The 25062-nt window shown below is 54.2% G+C and overlaps 1 protein-coding gene and 1 non-coding gene across 10 annotated transcripts in view; both read left to right on the top strand.

Annotated features, from left to right (window-relative positions):
• Positions 1-8260: 8260 nt before the first annotated feature.
• Positions 8261-8367, top strand: LOC122695804. Its single transcript, XR_006341556.1, has one exon. It is a non-coding gene; the product is annotated as a U6 spliceosomal RNA (small nuclear RNA).
• A 14004-nt stretch (positions 8368-22371) lies between these two features.
• LOC122694827 (myosin phosphatase Rho interacting protein) overlaps positions 22372-25062 on the top strand; it is a 94904-nt gene continuing 92213 nt past the window's right edge. For 4 of the 9 annotated variants that reach the window (XM_043904083.1, XM_043904082.1, XM_043904084.1 and 1 more), the window contains exon 1: positions 22373-22779. In XM_043904083.1, coding sequence (XP_043760018.1) covers positions 22657-22779 — 123 coding nt within the window. In that variant the 5' untranslated portion in view covers positions 22373-22656. Of the gene's footprint in view, positions 22780-25062 lie in introns of all 9 variants that reach the window. The other 5 variants (XM_043904088.1, XM_043904081.1, XM_043904090.1 and 2 more) reach the window with 3 other exon arrangements.

The raw sequence follows: 25062 nt of genomic DNA, 5'->3' as shown, positions 1-25062 counted from the left end.
TCCACTTCCTGTCTCCATGGACTGGAAACTCTAGGGACCACCTATGAATGGAATCGTGCTGTGTTTGTCCTTCTTTGTCTGGCTTATTTCACTAATGTCCTCAAAGTTCATGCATGTCCTTGCAGGTGTCAGAGTTTCTTTCCTTTTTAAGGCTGAGGAATATTCCATTGTGTGGATGGACCATACTATGTCGTCTATTCATATGTTGATGGCACGTGAGTAGTTTCTTACTTCACTTATTTAATTTTTTGGCTGCTACACATAGCATGTGGGATCTTAGTTCCCCTACCAAGGATTGAAGCCATACCCTCTGGAGTGGAAGCTGGAGCCTTAACCACTGGACCACCAGGGAAGTTCCAACACTTGGGTGGTTTGTCTTTGGCTGAATGATGCTGCTGTGAACATGGGTGTACAAGTATATCTTTGAGTCCCTGTGTTCAGTTCATTTGGGTATATTTATACTTGTAAGTGGAATTACTATCTAACAGGTTAATTCTGCATATGAAGTTATAACTTGTTTTCAACTTATTTGGAGCATGAGTCCTAACAGGGCTAGTCCCTCCCAATCCAGCGGGGAGGTGGTTAGTCTGGTCCTCCAGAGCTCTGGGCTCCATGGCCCGGGAGGCCTGAGGCATGTGGCTTGGGACCAAGGCTGATGGCATCCCCTTGGCCCTGTCTCCAGGGCTGGGGGTGTTGGTGTGGGGCCCCCTTACAAACACTTCTCCTGTTATGCTGCAGGTGCCAACAGGTATGTACCCCAGGAAGTCCAGTTACAGCTCTCCAGAGGCTGCCACCAACCACCCCACCCTGGGCTCCTCCAGGTGGATGGGGGCTCCTCGGGAATGAGGGGCAGGCTGGGAAGACGGGGTGCCAGGTACCAGGCCTCCCCTCCCGAGTCACAGGGAAGGCGCAGGCTGAGCCCAGAGGGCCTGTCTCCCTCCAGGGCCTCGCCTGGCTCCCAGTGCACCCTGCCCACCAGATCCTGTGGGGGGCTCTCTCTGGGGGTGAAGCCCCTGCTGCCTCCCCGCCCAGGATGGGGAGAGACACAGGCAGGCAGAAAGGGGCTGGGGTCGTCCTCAGGCAGGATCCCTGACCGCCGGCTGGGAGGTTGCTCCCAGAGGAAGTTGCGAAATTTCCCTCAGGACTAATTTGGGTTTTGGTTTGGGGCCAAGCAGGCCTCTCTTTATGACTCTGGGAATGTTCCGGCAGTAGACATTCCTCCTGTGACGTGGCTTCATGAACACTAGACTCCTGGCCTGCTGCCCTTCCCGGGGGACTGCTTGCTCTGCTTCCCCGAAAAGGGGAGGAACCACCAGCAAGAGGATCAGCCCCTCTGGTACGGGTGATGTCACATCGCAGGGCTCTTGGCAGGGGGTCTGGTCCCAAGCCCTCTTCTTGGTGGCTCCCTCAGTGCTGGCAGAGGAGGGGCCTCAGGCTGGCAGAGCCAGGGTGGACCCCGGGGGCACGGCACCCTGGCCTCCCTGTGTTGTTCCTGCTTTTCCCGGACCTGCCCTCACCTGCATCCTCACGACCAGCACATGGTGATGAGAAGAAACTGTGACAGATGGAAGAAAGCAGGCCAAGGATTCAGACAATGTAGAGAAGGAAAAGACCAAAAATGGGTGCGCTCCACTTGAGGGAAACAGTGAGGCCCACCTGGGGCGTGCTGGACTGGCTCAGGTCTTAATAGTTTACCACGAACCCGCAGTCAGGAAGTGGGGAGGACAGGTGCCCAGAGTGGCCGGCGTGGTGATGGTTCACCCTTTCTGGAATGCTGGGATGCCACCAGGCGGGACCTGCCAAGTGCCTTTAAAAGCCAGCAGTGTCCCCCTCCCCACCCCAGCCTCCCACCTTAGAATCTCCCCAAAGAGGCTGAGCAGAGGCGCGGCAGAGGTGAACAGACAAAGTGTTGTTTAGAAAGGTGTCAAAAGGAAAGAGCTGAGGCGGCTACTGGGAGCTACTCAGAGGGTATTTTGGAAGGAGTTTTTGTTACGCAGGAGAATGCTCATGATACAATGTTACACGAAGAGGCCAGGGTACCCAGTTGTGCGTCTTCAGGGAAGGAGGCCAGGTGATGGCTTGCCAGCTGGGCTGTGAGTGGTAAAGGGGGCATCTCCCCAAGGACTGAGGGACCCGGTCCAGGGCCTTTAAAATTTCTGTTAGGGAATAATTCTAAACCTACAGAAAATTTATGAGAGTAAAGAAAGAACTTCCACAACCCACTCCAGTGTTCTTGCCTGGAGAATCTCAGGGACGGGGCAGCCTGGTGGGCTGCCGTCTATGGGGTCGCACAGAAAAAAAAAAAAGAACTTCCAGGATACCCTTCACCTAGCATCACTATGGTCAGCATCTCATCAGGTTTGTTCTCTCATCATGCTTTGTGATGACATGGGGAGTAATGTGACGCTATACTGTATGTGTCATACGTGAGAGTTACATGGGGTGGCGTATCACGTATGCATGTTTACTGAGGTGTTCTTCGGTGTTCTTTCTGAGGTGTTCACTCAACGGTCAACTGCACACCTCAGGCCCTTCACTATGAAGACTTCCAGGTGATCCCTTGGGGTCCTGAGATCAAGGGCGTTCTCTTCTCAAGGGCAGTGATAGAATTCACAAAGTTAACGCAAAATAGACCTGGTATATGGTCCACTTCAAACTTTGTCACCAGCCCAGTAACAGTCTTTATAACCCTTTCCCCCACCCTACCCCCACAAAGCAGGGCCACATCTATCTCACTTCCTTTAATGCTGAAAATGGCTCTCTGCCTTCCTTCGTTTTCCATGACTGTACAGAGTTGCTTTATACAACATCCGTCACTTTGGGTCTGTCAGGTGTTGTCTGGTGATTAGATTCACGCGAGCGCTTTGGGAATATGATGGCAGAGACCCCTTCATGGGACCGAGCCTGAGCTAGAGGCTGGGTGTCCTTGCCTGCAGGAGAAACCCTTGCATGAGTGTCTCTGGGGGTCTGGAGGGTGGGGGAGCCCAGGTGCCCTCAGCGGGGGCCTGCCCACCAGTGCAGCCCACCTGGGCTCCTTCCCTCCCCTGCCCTGCCTCGTTTTCCCACTCATCTATTCTGATCCCCTCCACGCAACCTGCCTGCCCTCAGAACCCATCTCAGGCTAGGGTACCCCCAGCCAATGGAGCTCATGCAAGAGCCCTGATGCTCCCCCACCCCCCGTGGCCGGCCATGAGGTATAACTGGACATTCTCGACCTGTAAATTCCACACAGCCCCAACCTGCCCTTCGTGCTCATTTCTGGTCTATGGGAGGCACCTGATGGGTGCTGTTGGGGTGTGGTTCCTGAACAGAAGGCAGGAGGAGGGGGGCCTGAGGGATGAAGCACCTTTCCCCAAGTGACCTGGCCACAGTTTGGAAGGGCTGAGTGCCATCCACAGCAATCCTGCCAAACCGGCTGGAACCTGTCTGGCTGCATGCAGGGCCCCTGAGACTTGAGTCTCCCTATTCGGGGGCAGGTGGCGTCAGACAGGCCCCCAGAGGCATTCCTAGTGCTGGGCCCCTCCCTGGACAGAGCCCACTCCAGACCTGCCTGGGGCCACACCCTGCGACGGTCCAGCTCTTTTATATATAAACCCAGATGGACTCCAGAACTTGCTGGGCATCACTGAACACATCCAGTGTGCTGGACACCAGGCTGGGCAGTGGGATCTCATGGGACTTCAGCCTCCTAGGGGAACTGGGCCTGAGCGAGTGTTCTGCTCTCAAAATTCCAGTGCTGGGCAGGAAATGAGTGGGCGGCTCTGAGGGCTGAGGACAGCGGGGCAGATGTGGGGACAGATGGAGGGTGGCTTGGCTTGCAAATATGAGTTCAAGCAGGGCAACTGCAAGTGCAAAGGCCCTGAGGCTGGAGACCCCAGAGGGAAGCCCGAGGGGCAGCAGGGTGGGCGAGGCTGGGATCACAGTTGCTGATCAGGAGAGATTCTGGGTAGGCTGAGAGGACCCCTGGGGGGCAGGGGGGGGGCGGTGACAAGAAGACAGCCAGAACTGAATCTGTGTTTCTATTCAACTCCTGTTCAGTCAGGACTCCACCGGAAGGTGCACGGGGAGCCAGACTGTGACCGACCTCAAGACACAGGCCCTGGGATGGGTGTGGGACCTCTGCCCACTTTACACTCCTGGTAACTAAGGCTCAGAGATGGGAGGGAATTTCCCAGGCTCCCCAGCGGCACCCTGTGGAGCCCCTGACGCCAGGCTGTTCTCCCCCCATGCCCTGACGTCCGTCCTCTGTGGCCCCTGTGTCTGTCCCCTAATAGGGAGGGGACCAAGGAGGGAGGGGTTTCCCGCATGAGCTCCGGCCTTCAGCCCTGCCCCACCTCTTCCGTGTTCTCAGAACTCGGTTTGCTCCATGTGCTGCCCTCACTGGCCAGGAGGCAATAACACGCAAGGAAAGGGGGCTGAGCGGGTCACGGGGCTAAGGGGCAGAGGTGAAGGAGTGGACTCAGAGGCGCCCTCCTCTGTTCATCAAGGCCTACCCCTACCCACGGAGGCCAGCCCACATGACCTTGGGTCTGAACTCAGCTCCTGCTGCTGTCTCCTGTGGGGCTGCCTGACCCCTCCAGTCTCTAGGCTCCCAACTGGAACCAGAGGATACTTAGAGATCCTTCCAGCAGCTCTGGGCAAGCAGGGCCTGAAGGCTGGCCAGTGGCTGCTGGCCCCCCACTCATCAGCTCCACGGGGTACCTCCCACTGAGGCTTCTGCCAGGCAACTGGGCTTCTTCCAGGCTTCTGTTATGACCCCTGGGGCTGGCACGCGAGCTCAAGGCCTCTCTCAGTAAGGAAGTTCTGTCCTCTCCAGCCTCAGTTTCCCCTGCAATGAAGGGTGGGAGGGATCTGGAGAGGCGGGAACAGATTCCCAGAGTCCTGGGACCGCCCACGCCCTTTGTCCCGGGATCCTGAGAAAGAAAGGCCAGGCTGATAAGGCTGTGGGTGGCCAGATGACAACATTCCTGGGACTCCAATGAGGTGGGAGGGGCCCAGGGGGCAGCAGCCTGGGCCCCCGCCGGCCAGGGTGCCGCCTTCCTGGCATTTCAGCGATGCGGAGGCGCTGGCCACAGCGGGCAGCCTCAGTCTTAGGAAGGCTGAGGGTTCGAGGGCAGAATGCCCTTATGTAGGAGGGAGGCAGGGCTCCCCCAGACTCTCTGGAGAAGCACTACTGTACCTTCTTCCTGGAGCGGGGATCGCTCAGCCTGTCTGGGGTGGGGTGCAGCATAGCACTGCCCCCCTCCCCACCACCTTCAGCCCAGCCTCACCCCTAGGCCTCCGGCAGCATTTCAGCCCATGCCTAAAATTCCACCCTCAAGGCACAGTTCTTGCCAGGTGAGGCATCACCTTGGGTGAAAAATGTAGATTTCCTGGCCGTGAAATGTGAGCAGGATGGATCCAAATGGTTTTGAGGAAACTGGCTACATGCTACATGTGTGCGTGCTAAGTCACTTCAGTCATGTCCTACTCTTTGCAACCCCGTGGACTGTAGCCCACCAGGCTCCTCTATCCATGGGATTCTCCCCACAAGAATAGTGGAGTGGGTTGCCATTTCCTCCTCCAGGGGATCCTCTCAACCCAGGGATCAAACCTGCATCTCTCGTGACTTCTGTATGGGCATGCGGGTTCTTTACCACTAGCACCACCAAGATGGAATCCAAACAGTTTCGAGGAAACCAGCTACTCTGCCAACACCCAGAGAAAGCTGCTGCAAACAAGCAGGCCCAACAGATGGAGCTGGTCCAGGCCCAAGGCTGCCTTGCCCAAGGGGAATCTTGAAGGCCTTTCCCATGGGTTAGGGGGAGTGGGGACCCCAGATCAGTTAAGAGGGGTCCCAAGGCACCTGTATTGGTGCCTTAAGATGTGAGTGTGGGGGGAACGGGAGCCCTGAGTGCCCCTGCTTGCCATGGGACCTGTGCTGTCTTTACCCCACTGAGCACTGTCTTTCAAAGGGGTGGGGTCCTGTGGCCCTGTTCTCAGAGCTGCTGATAGGAGGAGTGTGAAGGCGGAGCCAGGGCCAGGCATACACTGGGTGCTCAGTAAACACTGGTGACCTGACAGATTGCACATGGTCCCCAAACACGTTTGACCTCCAAGCCTTTTTCCGCGGGGCGTGCCCAATGGTGCCTGGCAGTGGGAAGACTCCCTTGGGAGAGGTGAGCTCCCTGTTGGTGCGTGAGGCAGGTCACCAGGGTCTGGCAGGAATGGGCCTTCAGTGGAGGAGGGGGAGGCTGCAACGGCCGGGGACCTAGGCAGAGGACCCTGGGAGCCTGGCGGGCCCCCTCCCACAGGGTCAGGCTCAGGAAACATCCACACTTCCTGTGAGCATGGCCCCAGGCTGGCCTGCTGGGAAGGCTGTTGAGGACGTGGCCGGTGGGTCTCCCGGCAGGGCTGTTACGTAACATCCCTGAGGCTGACGTCTATATTCAAGTATATCGGTTGTTGTTGTTTAGTCGTTATGTCATGTCTCTCTGTTACCCCATAGACTACAGCATGCCAGTCTTCTCTGTCCGTCACCATCTCCCGGAGCTTGCTCAAACTCATGTCCATTGAGTCAGTGATGCCATCCAACCATCTCATCTTCTGTTGCCCCCTTCACCTCCTGCCCTCAATCTCTTTCCCAGAATCAGGGTCTTTTCCAATGAGTTGGCTCTTTGTATCTGTATACTGGTTAACACTAAAAAATTATGAGATCTTTCAGACATCCAGAAAAATGTAAAGAACATAACAAATATCCACGTTTTCACCTCTTGAACTTAACAAATGTGAGCACTTTCCCATGTTTCAGGTCTTCTTTCAAAATAAAATTGGACTACACATCAGGGATGTGTAGATAAATAAAACATGGCCCATCTATATAAGGGAAAATCGTTCAGCCTTGAAAAGAAGCACTGACACACACTACAACATGGATGAACACTGATCTCATACGAAATGAGAGAAGCTGGTCACAGAAGGTCACACAGTACCTGCTTCCACATACATGAAGTATCCAGAACAGGCAAATCTATAGAGACAGAAAGCAGAGCAGTAGTTTCCAGGGATGAGAAGTGGAGAGAATGAGGGTCCAGGGTTTCCATTTGGAGTGAAGAAAAATGCTGTAAATTTCTATCAGAGTGAGAGGTGCACAAGTCCATGAATAGAATGAAGAGCCCCAAATTGCACATTTAAAAAAATAATTCTATTTACTTATTTAGTTTTGGCTGCACTGGGTTTTCGTTGCTGCTCGAGCTGTCTCTAGTTGTGGTGAGCTAGGGGGCTACTCTTCACTGCGGTGCTCAGGCTTACCATTGGGGTGGCTTCTCTTGTCGTGGAGCATGGGTGCACAGCTTCAGTAGTTATGGTTCGTGGACTCTAGAGCACAGGCTCCGTAGTTGTGACACACAGGCTTAGTTGCCCCCGAGGCAAGTGGAATCTTCCTGGATCAAGGATTGAACCTGTGTCTCCTGCATTGGCAGGCGGATTCTTTACCACTGAGCCACGAGGGAAGCCTGAATTGTACATTAAAAAAAAATTCTTCGTTTATTTATTTAACTGGATCTTAGTTGGAACACGTGGTATCTAGTTTCCTGATCAGGAATGGAACCCAGGCCCCCTGCACTGGGAGTGCAGTCTTAGCCACTGGACACCAGGGAAGTCCCTAAAGTATGTTTTATTTTATTTTATAAGTATGTTTTAAATGAGTGAATTCTGTGATGTGTGATTTATACCTCAGTAAAGACATGCGTTAGTTTGCCAGGGCTCTGGACAAAGCCCCACAGGCTGGGTGGCTTCAACACTGGGACCTCCTGCCTCCCGGAGCCCACGCAGGGCTGGTCCTGCTGCAGCTGCGATGGGAGGAGCCGCCCTGTGCTGTGGAAGGTTGTCTTCTTCCCTTGATGCCTGTCTGTCTCTGTATCCAAATATCCTCCTTTTAAGGAGACCTGTAATGTTGGGTCAGGGCCCCGCCCTCATGACCTCATTGTAACCCTGAGCCCCTGTGAAGACCCCATCTCCAGGGAAGGTGACAGTATCATTCTTTCAGGCATGTGGTCATTGATGCAGAGACCCTGAGGGTTCCAGCCAAAGGACGCACTTGACACATTCATGGTCACTGGAGTCCAGGGCTGCAGTGTCTCCCTGCCCCCTACCCCCACCCTCAGGGGCTCTGCCTTGAGTCCTGTGTTCCCAGCACTAAGCTCTAGAAGAGCCCGAGGACCCTCGACGGTCGCAAAGCCTCAGACATAGGAGCAGAGCACAGGCCAGAAGTGTGGGGACAGTGCTCGCTTCGGCAGCACATATACTAAAATTGGAACGATACAAAGAAGATTAGCATGGCCCCTGCGCAAGGATGACACGCAAATTTGTGAAGCGTTAAAAAAAAAAAAAAAAGTGTGGGGACAGAAGGAAAACCAAAACCCAGCCTCAGAGACCATCAGGGAAGGCCACTCGGCCTCAGCCTTATTCGCTGGTGGGGAGTGAGGTCCCGAGCCCTGTGGGACCAGAGCTGGGTGTTGGGGGTGTCCAGGGCAGGCGGGGTCAGCAGCAGTGCCTGGGGCTCCTCTTCTCCAAGGGTGTTCTAGAAGCGCCCTGCCCTAGTGGCGGTGCTCAGTTTTATCCGACTCTTTGTGACCCCCATGGACCATAGCCCGCCAGGCACCTCTGTCCGTGAAATTTTCCAGGCAAGACTACTAGAGTGGGTTGCCATTCTCTTTTCCAGTGGATCTTCCCAAGCCAGGGGTCAAACCCCTGTCTCCTGTGTCTCTTGCATGGGCAGGTGGATTCTTTATCACTGAGCCACCTGGGAAGCCCTGGGAGATACCCAACTCCGTCCCCTGGGTGGGTGCATTCCATCTCCCCGAGGCCAGGAGCAACCACTCATCCTGCTGAGAGCTAGCCACCGTGGCCACCAGTGAACTTGGGACCAGGAGGGCAGCCGGGTCCTGGCTGAGGCCACAGCGAGGCTCCCTGTGCCCTGCAGGACCTTCCTGAAAGCCCTCCAGCTGTGCTGGAGGCCAGTGCCATCCTCGCCCCTCTGGTCACCCCCCGGCTAGTGGTGGCTCTCTTCAGTGAGTTACAAGCAGACTCTGAGAAGAGCATCTGCAGACGAGATTGGAACGGGGATGCTGGAGATCCGCCCATGGACTCACGCCCTCAGTGGCACCAACTGCCAGCCCTTCTGTCTGCTCCTCTCATGCATGGAAGGACATCAGCTGGGATAGCCGGAGGAGCCGGCCCAGGGTCCGGCCGAGGCTGTCATGAGCTGTGCAACTTCGGGAAGTCACGTCCTGGTGGAGGAAGGAGCTGGCCTGTCAGCCCCCAGGGAGAGGCCGAGTCGGCCCCAGCACGTCCGCTCCGCCTGCCTGGCCCAGCCCAGCCCAGCCCCATATCCGCATGCAGAGCGCTGAGGGAGCTCGTGTGAAATAAATGTCTCACGGGTCCTGGTGTCAGTCTTCCCTCGCTGATGACAACCAGCCACTGGACCTTCCTCCAGGCCAGGCCTCCCTGTTCAAGCTTTATGCCTGGCCCACCCTGCAGGAGGCTTGCCAGGTGGTAAAAGAATGCCTGCCAAGGGTGGGGAAGACCCCCTGGAAGAGGGCATGGCAACCCACTCCGATATTCTTGCCTGGGAAATTCCATGAACAGAGGAGCCTGGTGGGCTACAGTCCATGGGGTCGCAAAGAGCCAGACATGACTGAATGCTAAACAGCAAACAGCAGCAGCTGCCCTGAGAGACCCCAGGAGAGGATCCTGCCCCCCAGAGGTGGTGGCCCAGCTGGGCAGGGACAATGTGTCCCCGAGGCCACCCACTCGAAGGAGCAGCAGGATTTACATCAGGCTGCAGAGCTTGTGTTTCTTTTTTCAGGGTTACCCATTTTAAAAAATTGTGTAGATCTGGCGTGTAGTTCAGTGAGCATGTGGGCACACACGTGTGGAGCCAGATGGGGACCCAGCTTCGTCTCTGAAGTCCTTCCTTGCTGTTCATTCCTCAGGTTTTTATCATGACCCCTCTTTTTGCAGGGGAGGAGATGAGACCTCTGGGGGAGAGAGGGTGAGGTCACAGCCATAGTTGGAGAGAGCTGAGACCACACACCACCACCACGCCCCACCCGTGTGCTCCAGGCAGGATCTGGAGACCCTGTAATGCTGAGAGATGTCTGGTGGGGGCTGTGTAGGCCGAGTCCTGGCTCCCTGCCCACTAGCTCTGCAAGCGAGGTGAGTGCTCCCAGCCTCTGCTTCACCATCTGCAGAATGGGCGTGATGGGGTCGGGAGGGTTAGACAAGTCAGGGCGGATGTAACACAGGCCTGCGCCAGGATATAACACATACTGTGTTTTTCTCCTATTATAAAGTCTTGGCATGTGGTCGAAAGGTCAGATAGTACCGGTTCTCATTCCTGGAGCTGCTCGGGCTATCGTGGGTGGGGGTGGGGAAGCCCTCCGCCAGCACCTCCCGGGCCCCTGGACAGATGGGCAGCCTCCACCTCCGGGTGGGGCCGGGAAGGAATCCTGGCTGATCGCTGACAATGAGCTGCATTCTTCCGAGAGGCTGCCCAGTTCACAGTCCACGCCACTGACTGACGTAAGCCCAGGGCGTGGCCAAGCGCACCCAGAGGCAAGTCTGCAGCCCGGTGCCCTGCCCATGACCCAGGGATCCGCACGTGCACCCAGGCCTCGGGCTGCCAGGCAGCCCAGCGACAGTCACCACAGGTAGGACTTCCAGTTGCACCTCCTTCATGAGCTGCAGCGTTCCCACGCTGAACCACAGGCCAGAGGCCTGGAGAGGTCATACCTGAGTCTGACCCATTGTTGGGCAGGGCAAGAGTGAATGCCTGAAGCTGAGCTGTCACCTGGGAAGTGTGCCTGCAGCCCTACCAGCCACTGGCCTGTGACCCACCAGGCCTCTCCAGTTTGGGCCAGATCGAACACCCCTCTCCTCCATCGGGTCCAGGACCACAGTGGGGTGGCTGGTGGTGGTGGGCTCTGCTCTCCTGAGCTGTCTGTTCATTCCAGGAGCCTCTGAAGCCTCCCACAGGCCAGGCAGTTTCAGAAGGAAACTCGGGGGTGGGGGCGGGATATGTGCAGAAGGAGACAAGACACACAGCTCTGTTCTCAGCACTGGCGTCCAGTGCAGGAGATGTGGGATTTCAGAGTCAGGGTGACCCACAAGGGAGCACAATCCCAGCTCTGCCCACTGCTCAGGAGGGGGGTTCCTGTCCCATTCTTAGCGCCTTGGGGGCTCCTCTGCTAGTGAAGCGTGGCTATGCCATTGCTGTGTTTAAAGAGTTCTTTCTACAGTGGCACCAGAAACCCCTTCTCTCGACATGAATCCCCAGATTCTTCTCTAGGCCCCCTGGCCCCAAAGCAAGCTGGCTCCTCTGGCCGCCTCCGCACCAGCTCCAAGATTGCCATCGTGGTGGGGAAGTTAATGAAATGCCAGGTGACCTAAAGCATCTTCCTGTGCACCCAGGGCAACCAGATGGGCCTGTTTTATCAGCCCGGGGATGCAGGGAGAGGAGCCAGACCCTGGAAGAGCAGCTGGACCCCGGGCACTGAGGGAGGCTGGGGAACTGGTTTGAGCACTGCCATATAGTAGGGACTGGAGGACTTTCAGGCAGCCTGTGGGGGAGGGGGAGCCAAGTGGATGGTACTAGTGAGGGTGTTCAAGTCAGTGCCCAGTAACCAAGAGGAGAGAAAGGAGCCTGAGGATCAAGTGAAGCTTAGCTTCAGGTACGGTTTGCTCCAGGACCCTGAGGTTCAGGGTGTGACTAGTGGCTCCCCTCCCCCTTGTCCCCTAAAGCATAGTTACCTTCCTCCCTGGGACACAATGGTGTTCTTACTAGGTCTCCCTCCTTCCATTCTTCCCCCCACCCCCCAACATGTATCCATTCTCCATGTATTTTAAAAACCATACCACTCCCCTGCTTTAAATCACAGCCTGTGGCTTCCTGATGCCCTTAAAATAAAGCAGAAACTCCTGGTCAAGGCCAGTGGCCCCCAGCGACCTCCCCAGCACCATCTCGGTGTCCCCTCTGTCCCCACCACACTCCTTCCTTCCTCACAGGCTTTGTCCCTGCTGCATCTTGCTGGCACATGACATGTGGCAGCTCCTTCTCTTAGGTGCAGCTCAGGTGTCCCCAATCCCGGGCCACCAACACTGCGGCTCCTCTATTCACTGTCCAGACTGTGCCATCCAGCAGGAAATTCTGGGTTGATGGAAAAGTCCTTTCCCTATGCCACCCAGCTTGATGTCCACCAGCCACATGTGGCTAAGGCTCAGCTGAGATGTGGCTGCTGCAGCCAAGGCACCTTTCATTTTACTGAGGGGAGTTGTGGCTGGTGGGTGCCCTGGTTGGAGCCACCTGGTGTCACATGGGGAGCGCTTGGCATCAGTCATCGTGGTCTTATTTCTGTGTTTCTTGTCTGTCTTTCTGACCAGAGGGTAGGCTCCATGAGGGTAAGTGTTGTGTCTGTCTTGTCCGTGCCTATATCCCCAGGGCTCAGAACTGAGCCTGGCTTCAGTAGGTGCTCAATACGTGTTTTTAATATATTTATATTTATTTGGCTATGCTGGGTCTTAGTGAACTCTTAGTTGTAGCATGTGAGATCTAGTTCCCTGAACAGGAATTGAACCTGGGCCCCCTACATTGGGAGAACAGTGTCTTAGCCACTGAACCATCAGGAAAGTCTCCATCAATACATGTTTGCTGAATGAATGAATCACTCCTATGGGCTATGAACCCTGGGATGCCGGGCTCTATGAAGGGAATGCTAGTTCTGCTGGGGACTTGCTGTGTGTCCTCAGGTAAAGATCTTGCCCTCTCTGGGCTCAGTGTCCTCATCTGTAAAACAGGGGGACTGGACCAGAAGATCTCCAAGGTCCCTCTGGCCTAAGGCTCTGAGGATTCCTGCACCTGTTACTCAGTCCAGCTGCTCCCGTTCATCCATAGCCTCAATTTCCTACCCCTCCCCCAGCCCACGCCCCTGCTCACCGGTAAACAAATTACCTTCAGGCAGTACTTTTAGGGGTGATGAAGCTGTGGGGGATGTGTCTTAGGTAAAATACTCTCTGAAGGGCAAAGTCAAGGGGCCCCCAGGAGCCATGCTGAGCCAGGCTGGTGGCTGCATTGTGTGTACACAAAGGAGTGGACTCCTGAAGCTCTGAGCCTGGACTCTGCAGCTGGCCTGCCCTTGACCTTCTCACCCTCTGGCTGGGACTTGGGTGCTCGTGGGGCTGCTTGGACCCTATGTAGGGAGTTTCAGGAACCAGGGAATTGAGAAGCTGGTGCTGACTGAATGACCCAAACTCTGAGCCTTGATCCCAATACTCCCACATATATGCACACATATATACACTCAGTGGACACAACACACAGCTACATACAGTAACACACATAGAGGCATGGACATGCCTGAGATGCCCATATATACAACAGACATACAAGCAAACACAACTCAACCAAACAGAGCAGACACACAGACACAAACACACACATGCACACATGTATGCATACACAGTGCAGACACACAGGCAGTCCCACAGAAGCACAGATGTGTAGGCATCAGGGCCAGCCAGACAGGGCAGCTGCCCACAGACTCACATAAACATAGAGCCTTGTTTCACATGTGTACAACAGAGACACAGATGTATGCATCTGCACAACACACACACGCAATTGTGGGCCTGTGGGTGACACGCCAATACTCATGTAGCATACACGAGTAGTGTACACTCGTGGTAACACGCCAATACATAACATGGCCATGCCTGTGTACACCCTCAAAGAGGCCCAGACCCCTCAGATACACACAGACATGGATGCCCGAGGGGATGCTGGATCCATCACTAACACGCACACGCACACACATAGAGTGACCTGCCCAACCAGAGGGTCAGAACCTGGGCCTGTGGGCCCTGAGTAAACCTCTGCCCCAGCTTGGCTGTATACATGGCCGAGGCTGGGAGAGTGGCATGCCCCCACCCATAACCCCTCTTGGCGGCTGGCTGTCCTTCAGGCCCAGGTGCAGAGGGGGGTGAGGCGGGATGGTGCTGCTGGCGCCCGCCTTGCAAGCCTCTTGACACCCCAGCCCTCTTCTCCTTGGCCATGTGACCCTGGAGGCCCTCTTCCCACAGCTGAGTGGGCCCTAGAGACTTTGGTAACAGCCTGGATTTTGATTTCTTCTGAAAAATGAGAAGATCCGTCAGGACTGGTTCCACATCCTGCAGGACGACTGGTTGGAACCAAAAGGCTGCTGCCCATTTCAGAAGGACGGTGGCACCTTTCCCCAGGTCCAGGCCTGCAGCCATGGGAGTCTGTGAGCCCAGACATTGTCTTCCTGCATGTTTGTGCGTGTATTTTGCGTATACCTCCATTCATGTATATACATACACTTGGTCGCTGACTTATTACAAAACTGGGGTCATTTAGCGAAAACTATATGAGCCTAGACACAGATTCCCCCTTTAATGTATCATGTACCCATCCCTATGCTAAGAAATACCTACCTTCCGTTGCCTTAAAATACTCTTACTTTTTGGAATGACTTAGCTTTGTAGCCAGGAGAGCACACTTGGCTCCTATCTATGCTTTACCCAGCCTCCTCGAATGCGAACCTCACCTACTGAACCATGGCAAGTTTGCCAAAACTAAAACATTAACATTAGTATATTATCATTCACTAAACCAGGAGCTTCAACAGGATTTTGTCGGTTCTTCAGCAGCTGATCTTTTCCTATTCCCAGACCCCATCCAGGATCCCACTTGGGGTTCAGGCCAAGCTGCTTCCTCTTCTCCTGATCCGCAACCTTGACAATTTTGAAGGGCGTGCTCAGGCATCGTAGAATGCAGGTTCATTTGGGTTTGTCTGATGTTTTTCTTGTGATATGACTAGGATGGCGGTTTTGAGGGGAGATCCATCCCACTGCATCGCATCTGGGCACCTGAGGTCTGTGTGATTCATCACGGCTGATGTCCAGGGGGCGTGTCTGCTGGGCTTCTTCACCGTGACATACAATGGTCCCCCTTCCCTACCCGGAGCCTTGGATGCCCGCCGGGATGTTGGGCCACACTCGAGGGAATGGGAGCATCTCCGAGTATTATCACAACCAGCTCAATGACAGGGCCACATTCCATTACAGATCTGCCCTTGTTTATTGAGCTGGGACCCTAGCGTCTTTCAGTTCTGCTGCTTTCGGTTTTTCCTTTTACAAACAAAGCAGCAGGGAATGACACTGAAGCTCAACCTCACATTCAACAAATACTTTCCAAGCAGCCTCTCTGTGAGAGGAGCGGCACACCCGGCAAACGGCGTCTGCCTCCCTCTTTCAACTTGTTTTCCTGGAATAAATTCGTGGGTCAGGATTGCTGCGTCAAAGATAAGCACATTTTTAAGGCTTTGATAAGTGTCACTAAACAAACCTCCAGGAGGATTGTACCAGCCTGCCCTCTGGACTGGCTTTTTTTTCTGTTTCAACCTTTATTATTTTTATTTTTATTTTTTTTAACCTTTATTATTATTGTTATGAAAAGAATTCATGTTTCTATGAGATAACTAGAAATGACTTACTGGACATTAGATGATGTTAAAGAATTATTATGTTTTTAGGTGCGATCATGGTGTTGTGGCTGCTTTAAAAAAAAATAGTCCTTATCTTTTAGAGACACATGTTGAAATTTGTGTGTGTGTGTGTGCACCTTGCTTTATTGTAATATTCATTTTATTGTAATGGTCTGGAACCAAACCCACAATGCCTCCAAGGTGTGCCTGTGTGTGATCTTTGCACACAGTAAAGTGTTTATGGAAGAAATGGTATGAGTTGGGGGTCTGCTCTAATATAATATGGGAGGGGAGAAGGGTGCCTAAAAGGAGACTCATCCTGAGCTGGTGACTGTGGAGCTGGGAGTGGGAATACCAACCTTCATCACAGGATTCTCTATATTAATAAAAACCAAATGTTTGTTCACTATAAATCTGTAGCTTATCTGAGAATTCCCATTCTTGTACCTCCCAGGGTTAATTTCAACAGTTTGGTGTCTGTGCCTTTAGACTTTCCCTATGCAAATGCGGTGTGTGGATATATTATCTATCTATATTATATCTATCTATCTACACTTAAGGCAGGAATCAGCACCACACACACCATTTTCCCACCAGCTTTTTTTTACAAAGGTTTATTTGAGGTGACATTGACTCCTTTATTAAATTTTTCTTTTCTTTTTAAATAAATAATTAATGCATTTTATTTTTGGCCGCATTGGGTCTTCGTTGCTATACGAGGGCTTTCTCTAGCTGTGATGCGTGGGTTTCCCATAGCGGTGGCTTCTCTTGTTGGGCAGTACGAGCTCTATAGAGTTTGGGCTCAGCAGTTGTGGCTCACATGCTTAGTTACTCCACGGAACATGGGATCTTCCCAAACCAGGGCTGGAACCTGCGTCCCCTGCATTGGGAATGGGGCGTCTGGACCACCAGGGAAGTCCCTCCCATCAGCTCTTTTGTTTTCAAGTAAAAACATAATATTTTTAAATAATTGACTGCATGACATACTTCTACACTTTCTTCCTACATTTGCTTTTTTTTTAAATTGGAGGATAATTGCTTTACAATGCTATGTTGGTTTCTGCTGTACAACAATGGGAATCAGTCGTTACTATATTTATCCTCTCCCTCCTGAGCCTTCCTCACCCCCCAACCAGCTTTTAAACTTCACCTTACATGGCAGGAGGCTGACCACTTTGACCCTCTCATTCCTTACTGGCTTCATGGTACTCCCCTCTATCAAAGAACTATCATTTATTTATCAGATCTCCCAGAGGTGGCCAGCTGGCGCATCTCCATGTTTCTGTTCTCGGGAACAATGATGCCTTGCGCATCCTTGTCCGTGACATACCTTTGTGCACCCGCGTGAGCAGTTCCACACCTGTCTTCCCAGAGGACTCACTAGGTCAGAGGGTGTGCATGCTGAAAATTTTAACAGGACAGCTAAATTTCCCTCCTGCTGGACTTTATCTGCCCAGGGCCAGTATCTGAGGACTGTGGTCATTTGGTGCCTGTGGGAATCAGGCTGGAAGGAGCCTACACGCTCCTCTGACGTCCTCCGAGGGCAGGGCACCTGAGCCCCAGGGAAGGTCAGGGCCCACCTGCCCACAGCATCCTTGGCTGGGTAGTGTAGAGCACTGGTTATAAATGTACTGCACACATCTGAGTTCAGCCTCACTATTTACTGGTTCTACCACCTTGAATGAGGTCCTTGACCTCCCTGTGCCTCAGTTTCCTCATCTGTAAACTGGGAGTAATACTAACCCCAAGCGGGAGGCAGAGAGGGGCCGGCAAGCTGTGTTTGCAACATTTGAAGTATAGGTCATTTGGGGTGGCTTTGGGGGGGACTACTGGAAGGTGGGGGGGGTACCAAGAAGTCCCACCAGGCACCACTTGGCGCTGCGGGAACTGATTTGCATTTAGTGAGATTATATGTGAGGGAACACAGAACCCAGCATGGAGCACACTGACAGCGCTCCATGGCCACAGAACCACATGATCCGACGTGACGGCTGACAGGGGCTAGACCAGGACCAGGGAGACCCACCTTCCTGAGAGACTGGCCAGGACAGGGAGGCCAGACCGACAGGAAAAGAAGGGACTCAAGGGAGAGGGCCAACCTGGCCCTCTACGTGTTAGTGTAAATAAAGTTTTATTCGAACCCCACCTCACTCATGCACTTATGTATTGCTTATGAAGCCTCCCCGGAACAACAGCTGAGTGGGTGCTTGTGTCAGAGACCACGTGGTCTGCAAAGCCTAAAACATTTACTAGCTGGCTCTCTACAGAAAAAGCTTGCCAACCCCAGTACAGGGGTTCTAGGCCCAACAGTAAAAGCAGAAAGCTTCTGAGCAACTACTGTCACAGGTATCAAACTAGGCACATCCTGTGTATTAATATATTTTATCCTCACAGTAACCTATGAAGCAGATACTGTTTGTGGCAGCCAGTCTCAGGGGCCCAGGGAAGCACTCCCGGGGATGCAGGCCCTGGGGCAGTGCTGGGGCTGGGCAGTGGCACTGACTAGGGATGGTGGAGCTGGTGCCAGGCTGGGAGATGCCTGCTGGTTCTGCCTCCTCCCTCCCGGACTCTGGGGATCCCTGAGCTGTGGGGAGAGGCCACAGGACAGAGGAGGACAGGGAAGGCCTCAGTCTGGACACCTTCTCACTGCGCTCTTGTGAGACCTAGCAGAGCCACTCGTTGGGCCTAGTCAGCCCACAGAACCACAAGAGGCAGTAAAGCAGAGTCAGTCATGAGCTGGGTTGGGTGGGTGTTTTCATACAGCCACAAGACCTCCTGGGCCCTCCCAGGCCGGCGACCTCTCGGCTTGTTACTCCTACTCTGCCTGAACCATTGGGCTGCATCCCCCTGCCCCTACAGCAACCCCTCAAGGAGTTTTTCCAGAGGCTGATTAAATCAGAATATGTGGGTGTAGGGGCCCAGAGTAGGTGTTTTTTAAATCCCTTAAGATTGAAGAACCCCAGCTCTACCATTGTTTCCAAAACTTGCCCAAATATCAGGCAGGCCTGGCACAGCATCTACAGTTTAGCTTCCTGAATGCCGCTGGGACCAGGTCCATAATCTCCGGGGGTGGTCTATGAGCTGGAGGGGCAGCATGGCCCCTGGTGAATCTCATTACCAAGTTTAAAGTAAATGGGAGAGGAAAGCCAGCTCCCAGTTTGGAGGACTGTTTGGCAGTTTCCTGTTACATCAGACACACTCACCAAACACCCAGCTAACCCTTCTTGGGTGGACCCTACAAAGCAAGTACTTTCCTCAGCCAGAGTCAGGCCAAGGATGTTCCTATGAGAGTTACTCATCATGAACCAGACCGAGAGCATTTGCGGGGTATATATGTGTATGTGTGCATCTGCATGTATGCACGTGTGTATGTGTATATATGTGCACGTGTGTATGTGTGCACATGTATATGTGTATATGTATTCGTGTGTGTGCATGTGTATGTGCTTGTGTATATGTGTATATGTAGTGCTTGTATATGTATGTGTGCATATACGTGTTTGTGTGTATATGTGTCTACATGTATATGCATGTGTGTGTAATGCATATGTATGTGTATGTATGTACGTGTGTGTGTGCATGTCCATGAGTCCTGCTCCCTTATAGGATGGTGTCGGGGCGCAGAGCAGGGAGATGCCCCTGTCTGCATGTGGAGCCCACGAGAAGAGCACTGCTTGCCTCGTCATTGCCCGCTTGAGCTTTACATCATCCATAGAGATGTCTGCAGTGGACAGATTCTGAGTGGACAGCCCAATGAGCATTCACGTGCAGTATTTGATGTGGTCCCAGGTGCTGTTCTAGGATCCCAGAAACAAGCCAAGGTGATAAGATGCCCTGTGTGCATGGGTATTATACTCTGGTGTGGGAGACACAACAGTGAGATGGGACAGTCAGTTTTCATCCGTTCACTTCGTAAGTGCCTACTCTGTGCCAGGCAGGGAAGCTCTGGGGAAATGGAGCAGGACTCCTGACCCAGCCCTGCTTGCATGGTGCCATGGTCTGGTCCTGTCTGAAGGACAGCACTTAGAAGGTTAAGTCTACCTGATTCCCTCTTGAATATTCCCGAATTCATTCTGATCGTCTACCCCTGACTCTGTCCTAGTTCAGGCCGTGACCTGGGCTGTGGCAGTAGTTTCCAATCAGTTGTGCTTCCAGTCTCTTCCTCTGCTTCATTCTCAGGCCAGCAGCCCTTCTTAAGTGTTCAGTCTAACAACATCACTTACTGGTTCCCAGCTGCCCAGGAAGCTCTGGGGTCGTTTGAAGACTGTGTGCGTTTGAATCCTCTCTTAGAGGGTGTGTGTTGTGACCGCAGGCAAGTTCTTTAAATGCCCCAAGTCTCATGTGTGTTTTCCGTAAAATGGAGATAAAATGATGATAATAAACACCAACAACCCATCTCCCTGAAGAGGCCGGGCTGTAACCTATGGTAACAGGTGTCTGTTCTGCGAGGGCTGAAGCTCTGTGAGCATGGTCTGCTCGCTCTTTCTGGATCACTCTTGACTGCCCTACTTCTGTCTGGAATGCTTGCCCTCCGCCTCATCCTGGCTGGTTCTTACTCAGTTCATGTCTCAGCCCTAGCACTGCCTCCTCCAAGCAGCCCTCCCAGAAGCTGCACACACACAGCTCGGTCCCCTTGTCTGGACCCTCACAACAGCCCCGGTTGACTGTCTCTCTGCCCTCTGCTCTTATCTGTCTCTGCTTGCTCAGTGTGAGCTCCTCCCAGGAGACATGAATCACACGTCATCTCCTGCCCAGCTGCAGACCCTTTCCATTCAAGGCAGGTGCCACATGTGTGTGCCAACTAGAGCTGAACTTGCCAGGCATTTTCTATTTCACTTTTCTTTATTTTTTGGTCACTCCACGCAGCATGCGGGATCTTAGTTCCCACTCCAGCAATCGAACCTGTGCCTCCTGAAGTGGAAGTGTGGTCTTAACCCCTGGACCATCAGTGAAGTCCCCCAAGCATTTTCTTAAGGGCAGGAGCCTTTGAGTCAGCCTTCAGGCATGGGTGAGACTTTAAAAATTATTTTAAAACAAGTTGTGAAGTGAAAGTTAGTCGCTCAGTCCTGTTCAACTCTGCGACCCCATGGACTGTAGCCCGCCAGGCTCCTCTGTCCATGGAATTCTCCAGGCAAGAATACTGGGGTGGGTAGCCATTCCCTTCTTTGGGGGATCTTCCCAACCCAGGGATACCACATAATACCAAATCCAAAGAAACAAAAGGGCTCACAGTGAAAATTAAAAGTAGGTCACCTCTCACCACCCAGCTCTCTCCCCAGAGGCCACCATCGGTGTCAGTTTCTGAGGATTCTGTGCAATTCTCTCTGTCCCCTGCCACACACACATTTTTTTATTTTGCAAAAGTGTAAACCAACAGAAACATTACAAGGATAGGACAATAAACACCCTTTGCCTCGATTCACCAATTAACATTTTGACACATTATGCTAAATATTTTATAAGGATTGTGTCATGTAATGCTCACAACAAGCACACAATCATGCCAGTTTTGTAGATGAGGTAACTGAGGCAGCCAGCAGGTGAAGGCACTTGCCCAAGGTCAAGAGCTGGCCTTTCCCCTCAGGTGGCCACAGGACGTGGATCCACCTTTCTTCAGCTCCCTTTGGAGGGAAGTATTGTCTTACACTGACTTGAAATCCACCTCCCTGCGATGTTCACCGGATGCTCAGTGGAAAAGTACACAGCCCTGGAAGCATCTGCTACTTCTAAAACCTTCCATTCCCTAAGCAACAGCTGCTGTCCCCACCACTAACACATGCTTCGGTGTCACCTCCTCTGTGAGGCGAGTTGGCTCACCCCCCTGTTTGAAAACTCCGATGATGAACTCCTGACTGCCAGCAGGATGACCTTTACCGGTCGGAGCTTGAAACCCGAGGTCCAGGCTGCCAGCCCCATCCCGTCAGGCTCCTTCCTCCCTTACACCAGCCCCTCCCAACCTCTCACCTTCTGCTTGGATTTCCCCTCTTCCCTGAAGCCACCCCTGATCTCCCCGAGGAGCCCCCTCTCTGGGCTGCTGAACCTTCTGCCTGCGCCCCCTTTACAGTCTTCGCCAAGTGGTCTTTTGGTTAGGAGGCAGGAGAGTGGACGACTGGAGTGAGAGTTGGCCCGCCTAGCACAGCGACCCCTCCCTCCTCCAGTGACTTCGGGCGTCGGAGCCTTAATTTCCTCCAGCACGTCATGGGGGCAGGAATGCCTGGCTCAGTAGCTGGCATCGCGTCAGCCCTCACTAATCTCCCGCAATAGAACTGACAGCTCTTCCAGGCCGACGCCTCTTAGTCACCCCTCGAAACCCTACCTCCCTCTCCTTAACTTCTCCGCTCCTTAGTGTCCGCCCACGTAAAATGTGGGTGGGGAGGCTGTGAGTCTCGCGCATATCAAGTATTTGGAACTGTAGGGATCCTTACTGACCGCCACGCGGGGCCCGCGCCCAGTGGGTGTCAAACTAATCCTCTCCGCGTGGGCGCGCGACCGCGAGGTTGCAAGAGCTGTTTGCGGAGCCGGCCGGTAGGCCCCTCTCCTCCTCGCCCCTCCCACAGACCCCGCCCCGCCGGCAGGCCCCGCCCCCGCAGCTGTCAGGCCCGGCGGCCGCGCGCCCGTCCACCAAGCCTGAACGCCCCACCACTCCCCACCTTCCTCCGCCTACACAAGTTACCTTGCGCCAGGCCGCCTTCTGTCCCTCCCCCGACTCCCATTGGCTAGAGGGTTTCTTTGTTAGCCGGGAGGTGGAGCTGCCATTGGTCCAACGAGGCGCCGATCGCGCCGGGACGCGGGCCCGCCCCGCGCGCTGCCCCGCCCCGCGCGCTGGCCCGTCGCCTCGCGCGCGCCCGCCGCCCCGGAGTGCGCCCGGCGCTCCGCTCCCCTTCGCTACGGCCGCGGGCGCCGAGGGCTGCGCGGGCACCGAGCGCGGGGACCGGCGGGGCGGTGGGAGCGGGAGCGGGCGCGCGAGGCCGCGTCCATGGGCCCGGGGCCGGCGGGCGGCGGCGGCGGCGCGGGCGGGCGGCGAGGGCCGCGCGCTCTCTGAGGCTCTGGCCTGCGTGCGCGGCTGGAGGCGGCGGCCGGGGATGCGGCGGCGCCCGGCCTGAGCCCGCGCCCGGCCATGTCGGCGGCCAAGGAGAACCCGTGTAGGAAATTCCAGGCCAACATCTTCAACAAGAGCAAGTGTCAGAACTGCTTCAAGCCCCGCGAGTCGCATCTGCTCAACGACGAGGACCTGACGCAGGTGAGCGGGAGACGCGGGAGGGGCGGACAAAGCGGCGCCCGCGGGACGAGCGGCGCCCTCCGCTCGCCGCCGGGTGACTCATGCGTTTCGGCGGCTCGGGGCCCCCGGCCGAGCGCGGGAACAAAGCGCGGGGCCGCTTGCGGCCGTCCGGCTCTGCGCCCCCCCCATCTCTCGCCGGTGGCTCCGGGCGGGGGCGGCCTGGGTCCGGGTCTCGCTCCGGGCGCGACCCCGGGCCGCCGGCAGGAGGGGCTCGCGGCCTCCCCGCCCCCAGAGTCGTCGCTCCCGGCCGCGTCTCTCGTCCCCGGGGGGCTTCGCAGGCTTCGACGGCGGAAACCCGCCCACAGCGCGGCGCCGGGCCGTCCCGCGTGCCCGGGCGGGGTTGCTGGGGCGGCCGGCCCCTCCGGAGCTGGGCTCTGCGGCCCGGCGCGAGCACTCCCGCTTCCCAGGCCGTCCTGCCCCCACGCGGCCTCTCCCCGGCCCCCGTCTCCTCGAGGTCTCCCTGGTCCCCCTGCGCGGGGCTGGGAGCTGACCTCGTCGTGGCCGCTTCTTCCACCGGCTCGCCGCTTTCGAGTGGCCGGGGCGGGCCGTTTCTCTCGCTGCGGAGTGGGTGGCCTGGCAGGGATGACGGCACGGGACCCGCCGCCGTCCCCAGCGGCCAGGAAAAGACTCCCGGTACCGACACCCCACACCCGGGGCCGCGGAGTCAGAGCGTCAGGACCTCAGGGCCCGTTTCCCGGTGGTCTCGGTGGTGGGTGGGCTTCTAAGGGACATGCCCTCCTCTCCACCGGACTCCTCGCCCGGGGAAGCAGTTACTGTGGCGATGAGGGTCCTGGACCAGGACTCAGGAGACCGAGCTTGTAGGCTTGCTGTCACTGGCAACTGCGTGACCTTGAACAAATCTGTTTGCTCGGTATAGTTTCATTTCCTTCTCCATAAATTGGGAGTAGCAACCCCTGGCTCTCTTCCCTCACCAGGCTGTTATGAAAAGCGAGGCGTGATATCTTAGTAAACTTTTTCCTTTTACAGTTAAAAAAAAAAAACAAACAAGAATCACCTGCAGGAAAAAAAAAAAGAATCACCTGCAGAGTAGTAAACTTGAATTTAGAAAGTTTCTGGTCTTGGCAAGGGTTATTCTGAGAGTTTTCTAGTTATTCCAGGCAGCTGCTTAAATTGGGTGTTTACACCTCAAAGGGCTTGTTTTCTGATTCTTAAGCATAGTTGAACTGGAATGAAATCTGCATGTTTGAAATGTATCTGTTTAAAAAATGCTGATTATTAATTGGATTCTTGGGTGGATGTTGCAAATTTAAAAGTATCTTACTCTTGCAGTGTGTTCACAGTTGAAGTGTAGGTTTTGAAATAGGCCTGGGCCCTCCCGGGCACAAGTGGAATGGTAGTTTCTGAAATGATTGGGTTATTTGTGCCTGGAGGGATTACACCAGGCTTCTACCTCCTGGGATCTTTCAGGAAGAAACTGCTCTTGAAAAGAGGAGGGAGACTCAGGGCTGTTGCCAACAGCTTTAGCTGCTGCTCCCTGCATCCGGCCCTCCCCCCCCCCCCCCCCCCCCCCATCGTCATGGCTCCATTAGGAAACCTCAGCCAATCGGTTCCCATCAGTCTTCCCCAAGTCCTTGCTTCCTGTTGCCCCTCCGGCCCGAGCTTATTTTAGACCGTCAAGGCTGGAAGATAGATCAGGGATCATCGAGGCTACCTCCTCTTTAAGGCGTTTATACTTTAGTTGTTCTCCTGTGCATTTCTCTGCATACATATGGACTCAAGTACAGTGAAAAAAATCTTTTTTAACCTAAACTGTGTGCATTTTTGCTCTGCCACCTAATTTTTTTTTTCCCTTGCCGTGATGTCTTGTAGCCATTTTCATGGTCATACATACATATCAGTATACCAAACTTGTTTTGCATTTTGTATCGTCAGGGATGTACCATAGTTTAACCATTACCTTATTGCTGGGAAGCGAGGTTCTTTACTGGTTTTGTTATAGATAGTGAATGCTTCAATGAACAGCTTTCTAATTGCTTTTGGGTATGTGTGTGCGCACTTGCACACGCACAAGTGCAAGTATTTCTCTGGGGGCAGATCTGTAAAAATAGAATGAGTGAATTGATATAAAGTGCATTATATATATATATATATTTACAGATAATCATCAAATTGTCTTCTGGAAAAGACTATATCTTATCATTGCCACGACTGGGTATTATCAAATGGTTTAGTTCTATAGTAATTTCCCAAGTTACTAGTGAGGTTAAGCCTCTTTTAATAATA

Source organism: Cervus elaphus, chromosome 5, assembly GCF_910594005.1.
Source record: "Cervus elaphus chromosome 5, mCerEla1.1, whole genome shotgun sequence".
NCBI classification, from domain to species: domain Eukaryota; kingdom Metazoa; phylum Chordata; class Mammalia; order Artiodactyla; family Cervidae; genus Cervus; species Cervus elaphus.
This window is presented reverse-complemented; position numbering and strand designations above follow the sequence as displayed.